Raw genomic sequence first — 17216 nt, 5'->3', positions numbered from 1 at the left:
TTTTGCTTAATGACTTGGACATAATGGGGTTTGGGTGTTCTTTCAGGTCATGCTTTTGCAATAGTATTGTAATAGAAAAATTACAATAAAGCAAGGTATATCTAATGGTATTTGGTTGAAGAACCTGGCTTTTTAAACTGTGGAAATAAACAAAAACATGATCAGGGACTTACTTTCTTTGGTTTGTTTTAGTTTGAAAATGCTTTTCTAAATGGATAAGACTGCTTTTCTGTAATGAAAATAAATGAACCATTTATTTTTTCAAGTTCAGTTAGTGATTTTCCTGAATATGTTTTTCAACCACTGCAAGATAAATGTTATCTATCTTTTGGTTGTTGGAGAGGGAGGGGGTATATTAGTCCTTCAGGAAACTTATGTTTTGATGTGTAAACGAGGCCCCCTATAAATGGCAACTGTTTTTCTCTCGAGTTTTATAACACTGTTACATTCACTTTGGCCTTTGTTTTGATTGCATGGGAGAGCTATCCTTTCCTTTAACTACATATTGCTGTGACAAACTCAAAGCCTGGGAGATGGCTGAGAGACTCAGGTTCTTGTATCTTACAGCCCTCTCTTGTCCCAGGTGACATACTACACCATTCAATTTATGAATCAGCAACATTCTTTTCTATTTGTCTCTTAATATCTGAAAACTTAAATAAATCTTTTGGGCCAGAAAAACTGAAGTTTAGCACAATGGAACAAAAAGCAAATATCTGTAAGTATTTTGTTAATCAATGGACTGTTCAGTGATTCCAAAACAATATTCCAGAGCTAATACAATATATTAAAAGCAAATCATAAAAGATAACTGTTGGGCCGAAAATATTTAAATGGACTGTTAATGTTGATTTAGCTGCCTTGTGAAGATAGTCTCTCACACTAACAGATGAGAAAGAAAAACACAGATGAGAACAAAAGAAGTGCATTCAACATAGATGTACTATATACATCAAAGAAATAAGAGTTTGTTAGGAGAAATCCCTCCATAATATAAACATGTAATATAAATGGGAATAGAACTCTCTATCTGAATTCTGTTTTTTATAAAAAATTGTAGTTCAAATGTAGATAAATTTTAGCCTAGTTTCCTAAGGAAGTATCAGACTATCATGCTATTTGGTTAATTAAAATCAAACTTTAACTAGGAGTAAAAGTCTCAGAGATCTTCAAAATTTTCAGGAATTTGACTAAAGTAGCTATGCAGGGCAAAAAAAATTAGTCTGTTCCATGTCCTCCATGAGAAAACAGTAGAATTTTGTTCTATGTCATTTAGCAACAGTCTCCTCCAGTTTGAAATAAAATGTTTTAGAAATAACATTTTAGTTGTCCTTTTCTAAAATGATACAACCAAATAATTCTAAATATGTCTTGGTACAAAACATGACAATATTGGTTTTCATTATACACAAATATTAGGAAATACTATTTAAAGAGAGAAGCAAGGTAGCTGGTTAATAGCATAGTCAATGTTTTTGTTCTGTCCAAATTATTTTGTTCATTCCAAATTATGTTTTTAATTTATGATGCCTTGTCTCATATTGCCACCCGTATGCTTCATGATAATTTTTTATTTTATTTTATTTTAATTTTTTATTTTATTTATCATTTTCATAGACATGTATTTTGTGACGTATGTATTTATTTGACGTATGTGTTTATTTGTGTATTTTGTGTAAAATTCCCAACTAACTGTTGAACTGTCTCCTGAAATTTAGTCTTTAAAGGTCTTATTACATCTTTGCCAGGCATAGCCAGGCAGAAATTTAACGATCTCAACTGACTAAATCCGCTCTAAACTACAAGCCATAATATGGTGAATTAGGCCACAAGTTTTAGGACAACTTGCAAAGAGAACTTTGAAAATGTGGTTAAGTTTGAACTACTGACTGCAATGATATTTTTGGCATCAGCAAATGGCCTCAACTAATTATTGTTCTGAGTCCACAAGTGTACCCTAAGAACGAATGTACCTGAACCCATCATATGAGCCCCTGAAGTGTTCCTCTGTGGGTATCTAGAGGCCCCTCCTAGGATAGCTTGACCCCATCTCTTCCTTCAGTCCCCATGGAGCACATGAGGTGGAGTTTGGCAGCCACTGTCTCCGTTCCTCTCAACAGCCTTATTGAAGCAGAATGCTTCACTGCTTTTCTAGCTCTTTCTTACCACTGTTTTGCTGACGTGAGACCTCAGTGTTTCATCTGAGACTCTTATTCTGCTATGTGGTTGCTTCATTATTTTATCCGTGACTCTAGCTGGTCGAATTGCTTTGGAGAGGGCCATATTCCTGAAATCCCACTTGAGTAAATTGTTCAAGTGTTGGATAAGGTGAGAAGAGGAGGATAATCCAAGCAGAGATAGCAGTTTCCCTATTCCCAGTCCCTGACAAATCCTTCCAATCAGACTATGTCTTCATGCTAGCAGCACTAAATATACCCTTGTGTGATCTGAATTGTGCCTTTTTTTTCTCCCCTCCTTTACTTACTTTCAAATCTGAGACCATTCAGAGCAAGATCATTGTTCTGCTTATACTGGAGTTTTGTAGCATCAGATCCCATCAATGCTTTCATTAAGCACAATGCATTTTTCGATTCCTCAGTGGCAGATGCGGTAGTTGGTAGAGCAGTGCAGCACTTGCTGTTTGTGAGAGAAGCCAGCAGGCTCTGCCAGGGCGTTATTAGTGCCAGAACTTCGTGGAGTCATCCATTGTTAGGTTATTCCTCTGAATTTTCTCTAAGAGAGATTATTTACTGCTGTAAATATTTTCTGGGTAATCTACATGTACTTTTGTTTTCCCTGCCATTCTGAGCCTTTCATGGGTATTATCCAGTGGTTGAATAGACAGGCATGACAGCAGACAAACTTTCTTATAAGCTATGCACCAAGCAAGAAGAAAGGAAAAACTAGCAAATGGTCTCTACAGATACTCTTAAGGAACATCTTTCTTTTCTGGCTCATGTGACAACATATGAATATACCCTCTGTTAGGGTGTATGAAGGGACTACACATGCTGAAGCACACTGATTACTGGTAGTCTGTCTTTCTAGAAAGGAGTCAGCTGATGTGTTCATCTCAAACGTGTGTTAGCAAAGCAGCATTCAGTACGTTGCCACTAAATTAACTTCTTCGTCTATTGCCTATTTTTATTTGGCAAAGGGTTCATTGCATATCATCTCACACATTCTGCTTTTCATGACCCTCACCTGTCTACACCATGTCCAGTAAAAAAAGATTTCTCTCAGCTTTTATTTTTGATTGAAAAACATCAATACAAAAATCAACAGCAAATGAGGAACTGAAACTTTTAGACTTTGTGACTGTATTGAAGTATTGAATGTATTTTAGACCACTGTGACTGTATTGAAATGAACATTGTAGTAGCTACTCTACTGGTTGAATTATACCTGCTTATATGCTACTAGAAAAGAGCTTGTGTTTCAAGATGTTTGATACAGCACTTCTCCCAGACTGTCACTGAATTTTTCCAAGACATTTGTCTTTGCAACAGAAAATACTTTGATTTGGAAAACTGAAATATATGGCAAATATTAACTGGATTAAAAGCTGGATCACTGACAAATTGAAAAATGCGGTGTTAATGGACAGATATAAATGACTGGGATGTGTCTAGCAGGGTCTGCCTGGAATCAGTTCTTGGGTCAATAGCACTTAACATTTTTATCAACAGTCTAGACAGTGATGTAAGACATCTTCAGTAAAGCTTGATCATGACAGAGATTGTTGAGGTAGGAAATAATATGCTAGATAATTGCAGAAGCTAATAAAACGTATTTTAATATTGCCAAACACCAGCCTGTTGTGTGGGATAGGAAACTATATGTAGTTGTATAGCTGTGATTCAGAGAAGGACAGGTTATCAAAGATAATTGGGTCTACTTAAGCTCTTTGTGCAATGCTGTGGAAGGAAAAAGCACTAATGCAATAATGTATGTATTAGAGTCAGACCGTCAAGTGGAACGGGGTCATGATTGCCTCTCCATGCTGTATTGCTAAGACTGCTTCTAGAGTGCCAAGTCAAATTTTGATGTCCAGTCTTAAGGAAAATAAGGAAATAGGACAAAAGGAAGACATAGGGATGCACAGGACCTGGAGATCAGGTTTTAAATCCTATGTAGCTTTAAGAAGTTCAGCTTAGTTTATCATTATGTATGGGTTACTTGGGCATGAAAAATTTGTTTGTAGGTATGGGACAAGGAACACTTTCAATATTGTTGATAAAGGCGCAGCAAAATTCAGTGACTGGAAAATTAAATTAAGGGGAAAATGCAGACTTGAATTAACGTGCAATTTGTTAGCTTTGAGGATCACTAAATAGTGGAACAGCTGATGTGGGGAGGTGATAGATTCATCAGTCCTAGACATCTTTTTTTTTAAAAAAAAAAGGAGGAAAAGACAGAGTGCACTTGCTAAAAGATGCACCTTAATCCAGCTGCTGGAGAGGACTGCATGTAGGAGTCCCTAGCCAGCTGGGATAGCAAGCAGGGTGGTTCTGGCTGTTGCTGGGATCTGTTAATTTTATGATTTCCTTTTTACAGTTCATGTGCTGTGAGGAGAACAGTTCTACATGTTCTGTCCTCAGCCTAAAACAGACATGATTTAAACCGTTGCCTAGAGGAGTCATGAAGAAATTAATTCCCCTGCTGTACACAGGACCAGATAGTTCGCTTGTTCTTTGCTGTCTTCTGATCCAGAAACTAGTCAAGGCTGAAACTCAGATCCCAGAAAGGCTGATCCAGTCCTCTGTGCTCTAAAGGGGTCCTCTTTCATAGATGGTCCCTGAGTATGACTCATGTGGTCACCATTGTAGCGATCACCAGGTTTTAAGGTAGGAAGGGACATTGCTGGAGTAATCCAGCTGAACTCTTTGGGCTAAGACCTCCTTCTTACCTGAAGTACCACAAAACTATGAAACCAGGAAGTTTGTCACAAGTCCGCCTGACCTCAGAACATGAGAGTCTTGAACATAGCGCTGGATTCTCCAGTGCCTTGCTGTGTTAGTGGGGCTGGGGTTTCTGGGGAATAATTTTTTTTCCAACTCTAATAAATGGAAAAATTAAAAAAGCTTTCAGACAAAGAAGCTTCTTTTAGATCTGAAATAGCAACACAGCCTTTAAACCAAAATATAGGTTGAGAGCAATTGCTCTCAGCCTAACTGGGTATGTTAATAAGTTAGACCATCTGAGAGAAGAGGTAGTGGACTGGGGAAAGTATGAGATAAAAAGGCTATTATCACCATGGGAAAGAGAGGAACAGATAATCTATTGCTTGTTGGAACATGGTGGTATCAGCTGGGGTAGGGCTTATGGAAGAAGGAGGTTGTACTATGTGATAAAACCTTTATTTCTGTTGTGTCCATATTTTTTAGTATTTAGTGGAATTACAAACTTTAGTAGGCTCCTTTTCAGAAGGTACCCTTCACTGAGTATCTCTCTAAGAGGTCAGAGGTAGAGAGATCATTTAAAAGTTGTCCCACCGATGCCTATTTCTTTTTGTCTTTAATAATTTGTCAGTGTGAATTCATTCTGATATTTAATGGTCGTTTAATTTCATCCGTATACTTTACAAAGCACTTGCATCAGATGAAGCATATTGTGCTCTGGGAAATGAAGGGGCAGAACCTAAAGATCTTGATGACCCTCATCAGAAGACATACATTGTGGAGCTTGAGAATACCAGCAATTCTGAATCTGTTTCTTAGGGGTGGTCTGCTCCTTTTGGTGCATATTAGGCCACAGGGAGTTTGCTTCTGATGATAGGTTTAGCAGTGCTGGAGCTATGGGTAACATGCACCTCAGGGAGCCAGATTCTGTAATAGAAAACATTTTTTGTCCATTGTCCCCTTGTAATACATAAGCAATATACAAAATGGACAGTGGTTCGCTTATTCATATGCCGCTAGGTTTTACCAAGGAATTATTTGCTGGTTTCTGTCTTGTACTTGCAGTTTATCAGAATTTCTCTTAATTAAAAGCATTAACTTATTTAGCTACACCTTATTTGGGGCTATTAATTTACAAAGGATACGCTTTATCATGGTACTTATGGTGTTCAGCTTACTGTTTTCATGGATGTAATAAATCTAATTTGTACTGGTATATTATTGCTTTTAGCAGTGTGATACTGTGTTTGCCTAGAAGCAGAAAAAAACACTTTCAGTTTGAGACTGGAATTAAAAGTTTATTGATGATCACTGCTATTGGAATTGCTGGAAAAAATATCAAAGGCTTTTTTATTGGTTGGCTTTTTGTCTGTTTTGAGGGTTTGTGGGTTTTTTTTAAAGCCGTATTTAATTATTATACTCATTATGACCATTTTCTTTCAGGAATATCAACCTTGTAACACCAACGCCTGTCCAGAGTTAAAAAAGACAACACCTTGGACGCCTTGGACTCCAGTCAATATTTCAGACAATGGTGGCCACTATGAACAACGTTTCCGATACACCTGCAAAGCACGCTTGCCTGACCCAAATTTGCTAGAGGTGGGAAGGCAAAGGATTGAAATGCGTTATTGTTCCAGCGATGGCACCAGTGGATGCTCAACAGATGGTAAGCAAAGCTAGAGTGGCTGCACAATACCTCCTGCTAGTGAGGTGTCTGCAGTTCAATTTTCAGCACAGAGTGGAAGTTTTTGCTTGCTGGTGTTTTACATATGTGCTGGTTTTGACTGGGGTAGAGTTATTTTTCTTCATAGTAGCTAGTATGGCACTATGTTTCAGATATGTGATGAAAACAGTGTTGATAATACAGGTATGTTTTAGTTATTGCTGAGTAGTGCTCACACAGAGTCAAGGCCTTTGCTGCTCCTCACAACACCCCACCAGCGAGGAGGCTGGGGGTGCACAAGAAGCTGGGAGGGGGCACAGCTGGGACAGCTGACCCCAACTGACCCAAGGGCTATGCCACGCCATATGACGTCACGCTCAGCAGATAAATCTGGGGGAAGAAGAAGAAAAGGGGGGGAAGTTCGGAGTGATGGCGTTTGTCTTCCCGAGTAACCATTACAGATGATGGATCCCTACTTTCCTGGAGGTGGCTGAACACCTGCCTGCCCATGGGAAGCAGTGAATGAATTCCTTGTTTTGCTTTGCTTGCAAGCGCCGCTTTTGCTTTCTCTATTAAACTGTCTTTATCTCAACCCCTGAGTTTTCTCATTTTTACCCTTCCGATTCTCTCCCCCATCTCCCCACTGGGTGGAGAGTGAGCAAGCGGCTGTCTGGTGCTTTGTTGCTGGCTGGGGTTAAACCACGACACGTAACAGAACTGATAATGAAAAGGAGGACATAGTGATCACAATGGGGAATCCAGCCTGTATTTCTTCTGGATGTAGCTTCATCATTCAGACTAATCAAGTGTCTTTTACCACCAATTATGAAATTTGCCAGGTTATTTTAATATTCTTTACAATAATCTGCGAGCCATGACATGGTAGCCCAGTTCTTGCAGGATTCTGTCACCTCCTTATACCCTCTCAGGTTTTTACTGGGAGACACTTTGTGCAACACTAATATATTTGTTAAATATTTAGCTAGAATATGTAGTATTGATGCTGAAAAGAACTTTTTGCTCAGTAATTCTAAAGTAACAACTGTAAGATTCATGCAGGTGTTTAACTAAATAAGGAGTTTATGAACTGGATAATTTCTATTATAAAAGTTTATGTTATGCTATTGCTAGCAATTTAAAGTTCTGTTTATTTCTGAGATGGAAAACTGAACTCCTTCAAAATGTTTTCAACTTTAGATGACTTTAAATTGGAATTATTTTATTTCAGAATTTTGTTCTTTCCCTACCAGTAATACATAGTTTCGAATAAAGTTACATGTATATATATAAAAAATAAAAACTAGGTGAACTTCTGACAGTCACACTAATGTTATTAATACATTTCATTAATTATCCAGTTTTAATTATATATCAGTGTTCTTTTTAAGTATTATATTTTAGTTACATTATCTAAGGAAATACTGATTTTTGATTATTATATTTTAATATTTATAGACCTGCTTTCCACTTATATAGCCTTTTCTATCTTCACAACACCCAGGTTAGCTGAAAAAATGTATAACTGAAGGCATTTAACTTATCTACAGCCACAAAGAGAGAATGGTTTCTGAGTCCTTGGGCTTTCTAATTGTCAATAGTTTTTTCAGACAGACCAATTATTGTGAAAATCGATGTTAGGCATTTCGTGCTTGTATTGGGTTTACGTGGCAAGGTTTTGGTAGTGGGGGAGGCTGCAGGGGTGGCTTCTGTGAGAAGCTGCTAGAAGCTTCCCCCATGCCCTTCATCCTGTGTAAAACCTTCATTGATTCACATGACATCTGTGCCTCTTCAGAGGGGGCAGGTTGTTAGTAATTTTTTAAAGAAATACATAGTAGTGAACTGCGTGAAATAATAAAACAAAACTAGTGGTACTCCAGGTATGACTTACTTTCGTACTCGATGTCATTCCCATTTCAGGTAATCTACAATCTCTGATGTTTATTTTTTACGTCTGGATAGCAAGGCAGGTTTTGGCATGGAGCAACTCTTGTAACAAGTGTTTCTGCTATTCTCCTATTTTCATCCAAATTAAGTTTCAAACCAGCATTTGGCAAAGGTTTTGCTCAGCTAGGATTGGTGTATGACCTACCTTTCTTGTCCTAAATAAGACTTTTGGGTGGCGGTGCTGCTTTTTGCTGTCTTCCAGCACTTTGGCATTTATGACACCTTTTTAAAATTTCATGAGATTAAATGAGAAAGAGAATATTCTTCCCACCAGATAGTACAAAATTAGGAGAGTTATCACAACAACTAGAAGTAGATCTACAGAAGAATCTAGGTATGTTCTTGTCTGACAACTGAGACGTCAGCACTTAAGAATGGAGTATACAAAAGCCAACGCACTACTTAGAGAGCAGTTAGTAGGAGAAACCAGTGCAAGAGCCAGTTTGTCTTAGATCACATTGCTGCAAGAAAATTAAGCATGGAGACACCTTTCCCGTCTCTGAAGTCATGATCATAAGTCCTCTGCTGGAGTCAGGTGCATAAGCTGACTCTTTCTTACAGAATATAGTCAGAAGTAACAGTGCCTATGTTTTGTTAAATGAAGTGTTCAGGCAGAGTGCAAGAGACAAGGGTGTGGGTTCAGGTGTGTTCTTTGCCTGATTAGCTTGAAGATTTTTCTTTCATTTCTAAACATCAGATTACTGAATTTCCTGGTAGTGTACCTTATTTGTTGCATCTTGCTGAAGCTGCTGCTTTGCATCATTTGGAAATAATTAATTATTGGACCAATGTATGGGAGTGATGCTGTTGCATAGTAATTGAAAAGTTCATCTGGGAGAAAGATTTTTGCTGACTAATCCCAAAACTACTGAATATTTAAATACTTTATATTGAGTAGTCGACAGGGCAGAAACTATTATGCATCTGTCCATTCTTCCTAGTGAGTGCTTAATTTGTCATTAATTTGTGCTCATTCTTTGACTCTTTTTGACCAGTGAGTCTTTAATTACTCTGTAATGAAAGATCAAACCCAATTAGTGTTCCAAGTGGCTGCATTAACCAAAATGCTTCTGGTGAAAAGAGTTACTGTTATGTCTCCTTTAGCCACATTTTGTTTTAAGCCTGTTTGCTTAGGCATTTTATTATGGATGTCAGAACAGTATGGAGTAGAACATTTCAGGAGGGGGGCACTGTTTTGATTTGATGATGTGATGAAGCTTACTGACTGCCTCTAAACTGCAGGATTCAGGAGCACTTCCCTGCTCCCAAGTTTGGAGTTGGGTCAACACACCACCCCTCGACTGCTCCTTGATTTCATAGGAAGAAAATACATGAATAAGTCATGTAGTGTAGCTGTAGGTTTTGGAACAGAAGGATCTCATGAGAATGGGAAACCATGAATTTTGGCGGACACTTTCACAATTTCTGGCTAGAAAGCAAGGAAACATCATAACTTACTTCCACCTGACCAGAGCCTGGATACTGTGAGATATTCTTTTCATTATCTCCATGTTGAACTGTAGCAATTTGCTGTCTTTTATAGAAAGATTAATACTGGTACAGCATGCTTGGCATACCTCATTACCAAAGATGTGTTCTGCAAAGATCAGTTGTCTGTTCTTTGCAGAAGAGAGCCATTTGTTAGAAATTTCTCATTGCCTATAATCTCCCACTGTGCAACTATAGTCACGCCGTGTTAAACAGAATCATGTTTCACTGTCAGATTCTAGCAAAGCAAACTTTCTTTGTAGTTTGAGTTTAGAGGTAGCACTTCTTGCCAGAAACCCAAGAGACTCCTCCTGAGTGTGGTAAGATTTCTGTCTCCGTCAACCAAGCAGTAGCATTTGCACACTGTATTCATCCTTTTCTGATTTTAAGTTTGATTAAGAGGAAAGAAAAATACATTTTGTTCTCTGCCTCCAGGTTTTCATATAGTGCTCAGATAGGGAAGGGACAGCTATTTCAGATAAACCGAGAGAGCTTATGTACATTGTTGCACATCTTGATGCATATGTCTGTACAGTCCAGCATTAAAAGTCTAGAAATTACACCACCATAGGCTTTAATGTGTGCTTATGAAACATATTAAATATCTACATTAAACATACTGACTGACTCTCTGTAGGATTATCTGATATATAAGCACGATGAATTGTACTGAAAACATAAATATTTAATCCAAGGATAAAAATTTCACAAGGTATGAGATTACCTGATTTTTACAGATTGAATTTATCTCACCTAACTCTAGACTCCATTGTAGTCTGCAAAGACAGCTAGCAACCCTGAGGAATGAGGGATCCATCTGAAGATAAGCATGTGATATAATGGACACAAATCACCCTCTAGAGGTACCACTTTTTTTCCATGGTATATACAAAGGCAACAGCAATGATGAGCTTAGACAAGACACTTGAATTTGACATGGCCAAAGTTAGACGAGGTTAGGTCCCAAAATGCCTTCAGAAAACAAAGACAGCCTTTCTAAATTTAGTCTAATAGTCTGAAAGAGTCTTTTATTTGCCTTTTTCCTTTTTTTTGGGGGGGAGCGGGTGGGGTGGGAAGGGAGAATAAAATCTGAAGAAAAGTCACAAATTCCTTAAGGGAGAAAAAAGCACTTGGAAACCTGAACTTAGATTCCCAGTTGTCACTGCTTTCTCTATACCAAACTTAAAACAATAGTTACTTCTGAAGGCAGGATGTAATTTTGTCTGAAATACTGTTTTAGTGGCCACGATCTCTAGTGAAGAGATTGATTAAATCCTAGTGTTACCCACAGGAAATCTATAGTGCATTCAGAATTTAGTACAGAATAAAACAGGTGCTGATAATCAGTAATGTCCTGTAGTCAGGAGGAGTACATGTTGAGATGCTATCTCTTATACTGTCTTATTGAAGTTAACCATAGTATTCTGAGATAAGAACAAAATTAATTGTGGAAGTTAGAACTTAATTCAATGACAAATTCAAGTTTGATTGACAAACAACAGCTCTTCAGTGGAACTTTGGGATTAAATATTTAAACACAGAAAAGCTAAGTACAAGAAAAAAGTTCTCATGGTAACATAACATCCTCCATCTGCATACTGTTGTTTTGTTTGTTGTTTTTTTTTTTTTATTAAATATGTTATCTTTGAATCGCATTAATGTTTGCCATTGCATTTTACCATTTAAATTTTACTAAGTAAGTTTTGAAGGTTTATAAGGTTTTTAAACGTTATAGGTATATAGGCCTGAAGGTATACAAGTTTTATGCTTCAATGATATTGTCAAATAGTTGCAAAATATCTTCAGAAGGTGACAACACTGAAACAATCTTTGCTTATCCTTGTTACCTGCTGCACTTCAAACAGTGTTTCATGCTGTCATTTAGAAAAGATTCAGGATACTTAAATTTTGGCTCCAGATCATCTTTTCCCAAAGTCATGAACCTAGGCTGCTTGGATAATTGAATTTTCTTCGTTAGGTTTGAACAGGAGGACATAAGGCATAAATCAGTCAAGTAATGTAATTTATCAGGTGTCACTGCTACTTCTCTCTTATTTAGAGCTGCATTCCTTAGCTACAGGCTAAACTAGAGAATTATTATAAATATATGTGCTTTATTAGAGCCTCTCTTTTAAGGCAAAGTAATTGAACCCAACTGGGAATGTTGCAGTCTTCAGCAAGAATCAGGCCAATCAAAGTCTCATTAAAGGCTTTTGCAAAGGCAGATTTTTTCTCCTGTACTAGTCAGGGCAGGTGACTTTCACGTTAACATGTCTCCAAACAGGATTAATTTCTTGTGGAGTTATAAGACTATTGCAATTCAACCAAAAAGTTTTAAAAAATGACTTAGAAATCATCAAATCATCTTGCTTTAGATCAGAATTATGTAACTTAATTAGACAATTTTTTACTGTTATACATGCTTGCTAAGTATAATGGAATAAGTAAATCAGCAGTAAAACAGTGCTAATTTCTCTGTAATTTTGCCCATATTGAACAAAGCATAAGCACTTAAAATGAGGGAATAGTCTTCTGTTTAGATGTCAGTTCATATCTTCTGTCTTCCCTGGTCTTAGAAGTTGATGGTTATTTTGTACACAAAATCCCTGTGGTTGCTTTTACTGAAGTTTTTCAGTACTTGTTGTTACTTGTGGAAATTTTTGCTTTAGGGAAGCACAGCTGCCTGTTTAAAATTGTACTGGGATTAAGTACTTAAATTCCCTTTTCTAGCCTCAGTGTGCAGCAGTTTATTAATTGAATATCACTTCTAAACAACTAAAAGTAAGCCTGTTTGTAAACTACAAGCAGAATTCATACATTATAGCCATTCACAGGACTTTAAGTCAGCCATAGGCTTTCTGAGAATGATTTAGTTTAAAACATTTGAATGATGAACCTGTCATAAAGGCCAGATCTGGATTTGATTCACAGCTGTTCTGTCTGTCTTGGGAAAACTATTCATTAGTTCAGTGATGATGCTATGACTGATCATTCTTTTTGCAGATTTCACAGCTATTTCTGTAGATAGGCTTTAAATAAGGAGAGCTTAGGTGGTGTTTTAGCAACTAGACTTTTGCTGTTACCAAACCAAGGGCACTGGCCCTTGCATTCTGTTTTAGCCAAGTATTTTCATCTTGAGGGCAATAAGCTGAGAAATACAGAAGGCTTAATGTTGCTTTCTGTTGGGTGGCACAGTCTGGTTTCTGTTCTTGGAGGTGGATGCGGAGAAATCAGAAAGTGACCCAAATCGCAAACAGAGGTGGCAAGCAAGGAAACCAGTTTAATGAGAAAAGTAGGAGTTTTCATAGTTTCATGACACTTGATCTGAAAGATTACAATGCTTTTATATTTATACCTTCTCCTACCAAATTTGAGGTAAACTGTGATACAGATAGCACACAGTTGTGTATAGCCACTTACTTTCTGAAGAAGTTTTTCTTGAAGAAATTCTACAGTATAATCTTCTGGTTAGTTTTGCATTACCCCCCCTGCCCCCTGTTCCCCTGTCCCCGCCACCACCTCAGTTAGTAAACAGGACTGCTTAGCAAAGGACACAATGATTCTTATTCTCCATTCATTTTCCATGGCTTAACAAGTTACTACATATCAGTTGGCCAAAGAAAGAAGGGGGTAGTTGGACTTTCCATTTGCAACAGAGTCTTTGCATGGACAGTTACAAGAGCTCTGCAGACATGTAATAATTAGACCATGAGTCCTCTTTTTTATATGTGTATTTTTATAGAATCATAGAATCGTTAAAGTGGGAAAAGACCCTTAAGATCATCGAGTCCAACCATTAACCTAGCACTGCCAAGTCCACCACTAAACCATGTCCTTAAGCACCATGTCTACCCGTCTTTTAAATACCTCCATATATATATGTATATATAAGTGTGTGTGCTTATGTATTTATAATATATGCATATGTGTAAGTATGTATTTGTGTGTATGTATGTATAAGTGCACGTGATTTATTAGATTGTCCTCATGCTTGTATTATGCTAGGCAAATTCACTCTAAAGATTCACACTCCGTAGTGGCTTTTCAAAATAGTGTGCGAAAGTATGAATATTCTAATACTAAAAACTTGTTAGGGGGGTGCCTTTATTAAATATTAGCTCTGTAGAATATTGAACAACTTTTATTTAAAAGAAACTGCATGCTCTGAGTTGTAACACAGTGAAAATGCCTCAGAAGCACAAAGTCCTGAAACTGAAGGGGTTTGTTACAGAATGCTGTCTCAGTACTGTAATTTTCAACTGTCTTCTTTTCTCTTAGATTTCTTCTCCAGTATCTATCTATTTTATATTGTATCTGCTACTATGTTTATATCCAATCATTTTGTTCAGGTCACACTTTTTTTGCATTGTCCCTGAAGGAGATATTTACAGGTTTTGCTGCATTGATGGGATACTTAGGCCGAGTGAGTTCTCTGTCGTTGCCAAAGGTGCTCTTTAGAGTTTTGTGTTCAGAGAGGCAGCCGTTCTGTGCCTTGCCATCTTCTGAAAGAAATAATCTTTCTTATTCTTTTCTGTAATATATGTGAAAGAGATTGCCTTCAGAGGCCTAAAGTCTTATAATACTCAAGAAAGATCCTTAGAATAATCTATAAAACAGATTTATAATCCATCTGTTTGCGGTGTTCTCTTTTTACAAGAAATTGCAAGTAACTTCTGAATACAATCAGCAAAGGAGATTTTAGGTGTGGAAAGTATGAATATGCAAGAACAATAAGAAAATAGTCATGTCTTGAATAATCAGTCAAATCTCTTCCTTAATAGAGGAAATGGATCATGTTTACTTTTCATGAGTCCAAGTAAAAGTAAAGCTGGTGTCAAGAGTTAACTGTTTCTACTTTTTTTTCCCCATTGTACTTAAATCACTGAATCATTTAGGTTGGAAGGGACCTCATGAGATCATCTAGTCCGTTCCCCCTGCTCGATCAGGGTCACCTAGTACTGCTTGCCCAGGACCTTGTAAAGTTGAGTTTTTAATATCTCCACAGATGGAGACTACACAGCCTCTAAGGGCAAGCTATTCCAGTAGTTGACCACACTCACAGTAAAAAGGTGGATTTTTTGTGTTCAGATGGAATTTTGTGTGTTTTAATTTGTGCTCATTGTCTCTTGTCCTGTTGGTGGGTACTACTGAGAAGACCCTGGATCCCTCTTCTTTATTCCCCCCATCAGGTATTTATACACATTGATGAGATCCCCCTGAGCCTTCTCTTCTCCAGGTTGAACAATCCCAGCTCTCTCAGCCTCTTCTCATGTGAAAGATGCTCCAGGGCCTTAATCATCCAAATCATCAGGCCCTGCCCTGATTTGCTTCAGTAAGTCCATATCTTTCTTGTACTGGGGAGACCAGAATTGTGCCCAGCATTCCAGATGGGATCTTACCGGTGCTGAGTAGAGGGGAAGGATCACCTCCCCTGACCTACTGACAAGGCTCTTCCCAATGCAGCCCAGGAAGCTATTAGCCATCTTTGCCACAAGGGCACATTGCTGCCTCACAGTCAGCTTGCTATCCACAAGGACCCCAAGATACTTCTCTGCAGAGCTGCTTTCTGGATGGTTGGCCTCAAACTACTGTTGCATGAGGTTGTTCCTCCCCAGATGCAAGACTTTGCATTTCCCCTTGTTGAACTCCATGAGGTTCCTCTCTGCCTAGTCGAAGTGCGACACAACCCTCTGGTGTATCAGCCACTCTTACCAGTTTTGTATCATCAGCAAACTTGTCCAGGTCATTAATGAAGGTGTTAAACAGGATTGGACCCAGTACTGACCCCTGGCATACATCGCTAGTGACTTTCCTGCAGCTGGACTTTGTATGACTGATCACAACCCTCTGGGCCCAGTTGTTCAGCCAGTTTTCAGTCCATTGCACTGTCCACTTATCTAGCCTATACTTTGTTGACTTTTCTATCAGGAAGTTATGGGAGACAGTGTCAAAACCCATACTAAAGATGAGATAAGTAACATCCACTGTTCTCCCCTCATGCATGAACCTAGTCACCTCATTGTAGAAGGCTATAAGGTTGCTCAAGGAATGTATAGTACTGTATTTCCAGAATGTAAACCAATCTTGTTATTTTTAATGTCATTAGTGTCATAATGTTAATTTTTTAATATGCAGTTTCTGTCTGAAGAGAAAATTCTAAAAGTCCCTCTATGAACATTGTATGGATTACTGTAAAACTGTGAAAAGACTGTTTCTTGTAATAATTTTTTAATGCTTTGGAAAGAAGAAAACACAGGGGAATACTTGCTGCAGACCAAACTCCACACTGAAAAGATTCTTTGGAATTTTCTTCTGTTTCAGACCTAAAGTACCTCAGGGCTTTCCCTTAGAAGATTCCCCTCCGCACTCCCCAATTTAAATCACAAGATATCTAATATCATAATGACAAATAAGGTCACACATTTTCCTTAGGACTGAAAAAGCTACACCTGTCCTGCAAAAATGTCTTCAGAACATCCTAGTATTGGTATGAAGTGATGCACACTGCAGTGTTTTATGAAGAAAATGACTGGCAATCTGGTCCCATTAACACTTTTCCCATTGTTTGTGTTGCTGTTAATTTAATAACTAAGAAAACTTAATTTGAAATTCTGGTATAAAAAAATACTATTATTTTGGTCTCAGAGCTCACTGCATGCATAAGCTGGGGATTTCCATGATGAAAGTGATACAAAATTGCAAAAAAAAGGCTCTTACAGAGCTGGAAAGTGGACCTGTATTCATAATTCCCATACTGTTTCTCTGTACTTGCTCCCTTTTTGGATTTGAATGTATGTCATGTTTCTTGAAATGCTGCTTTTAATATCTGTGTAATAGAATCTGGCTCAGCAGGAGAGAAATAGTTACCCTCTATAATCACTGAAAGGTTTTGCCCATTTTTATTCATTTTTATATTGCTGTTCTGCTGTTTTCTTATTAATTTCAGCAGTTTCTTATTACAAGTATTTCTGTGTCGCTGCATCATCATTCCAATATTGCCAGTTGTTATCAAGCGCTAAATAAAAATATGCAAAGTCTCATCTACATTGGGATGATTGTAAATGTACATCTCAGGGCAGAAGTTAAGCAGTATTACTGTTGCCATAAGCACAGGTAGAAATAGGGCATAATTGTTTCAGTACTGAGCACCGGGAATGAGGGGCTCCTCCATTCTGGTTATCCAGAGTATTGGTCCTGTTCAGTCCAGGACTCCTGTT

General features: G+C 37.8%; 1 protein-coding gene across 1 annotated transcript in view; it reads left to right on the top strand.

The window, feature by feature from the left end:
* Positions 1-17216, top strand: part of SEMA5A (semaphorin 5A) — a gene marked incomplete at its 5' end in the record, with an annotated part of 346806 nt that overhangs the window by 304500 nt on the left and 25090 nt on the right. Inside the window, 1 exon segment of the mRNA XM_082303954.1 lies at positions 6345-6570. Coding sequence (XP_082160080.1) covers positions 6345-6570 — 226 coding nt within the window.

Source organism: Platalea leucorodia (assembly GCF_965183815.1).
Source record: "Platalea leucorodia genome assembly, chromosome: 1".
Lineage (NCBI taxonomy): Eukaryota > Metazoa > Chordata > Aves > Pelecaniformes > Threskiornithidae > Platalea > Platalea leucorodia.
The sequence above is the reverse complement of the archived record's forward strand: the minus strand, read 5'-3'. Positions and strand labels throughout refer to the sequence as shown.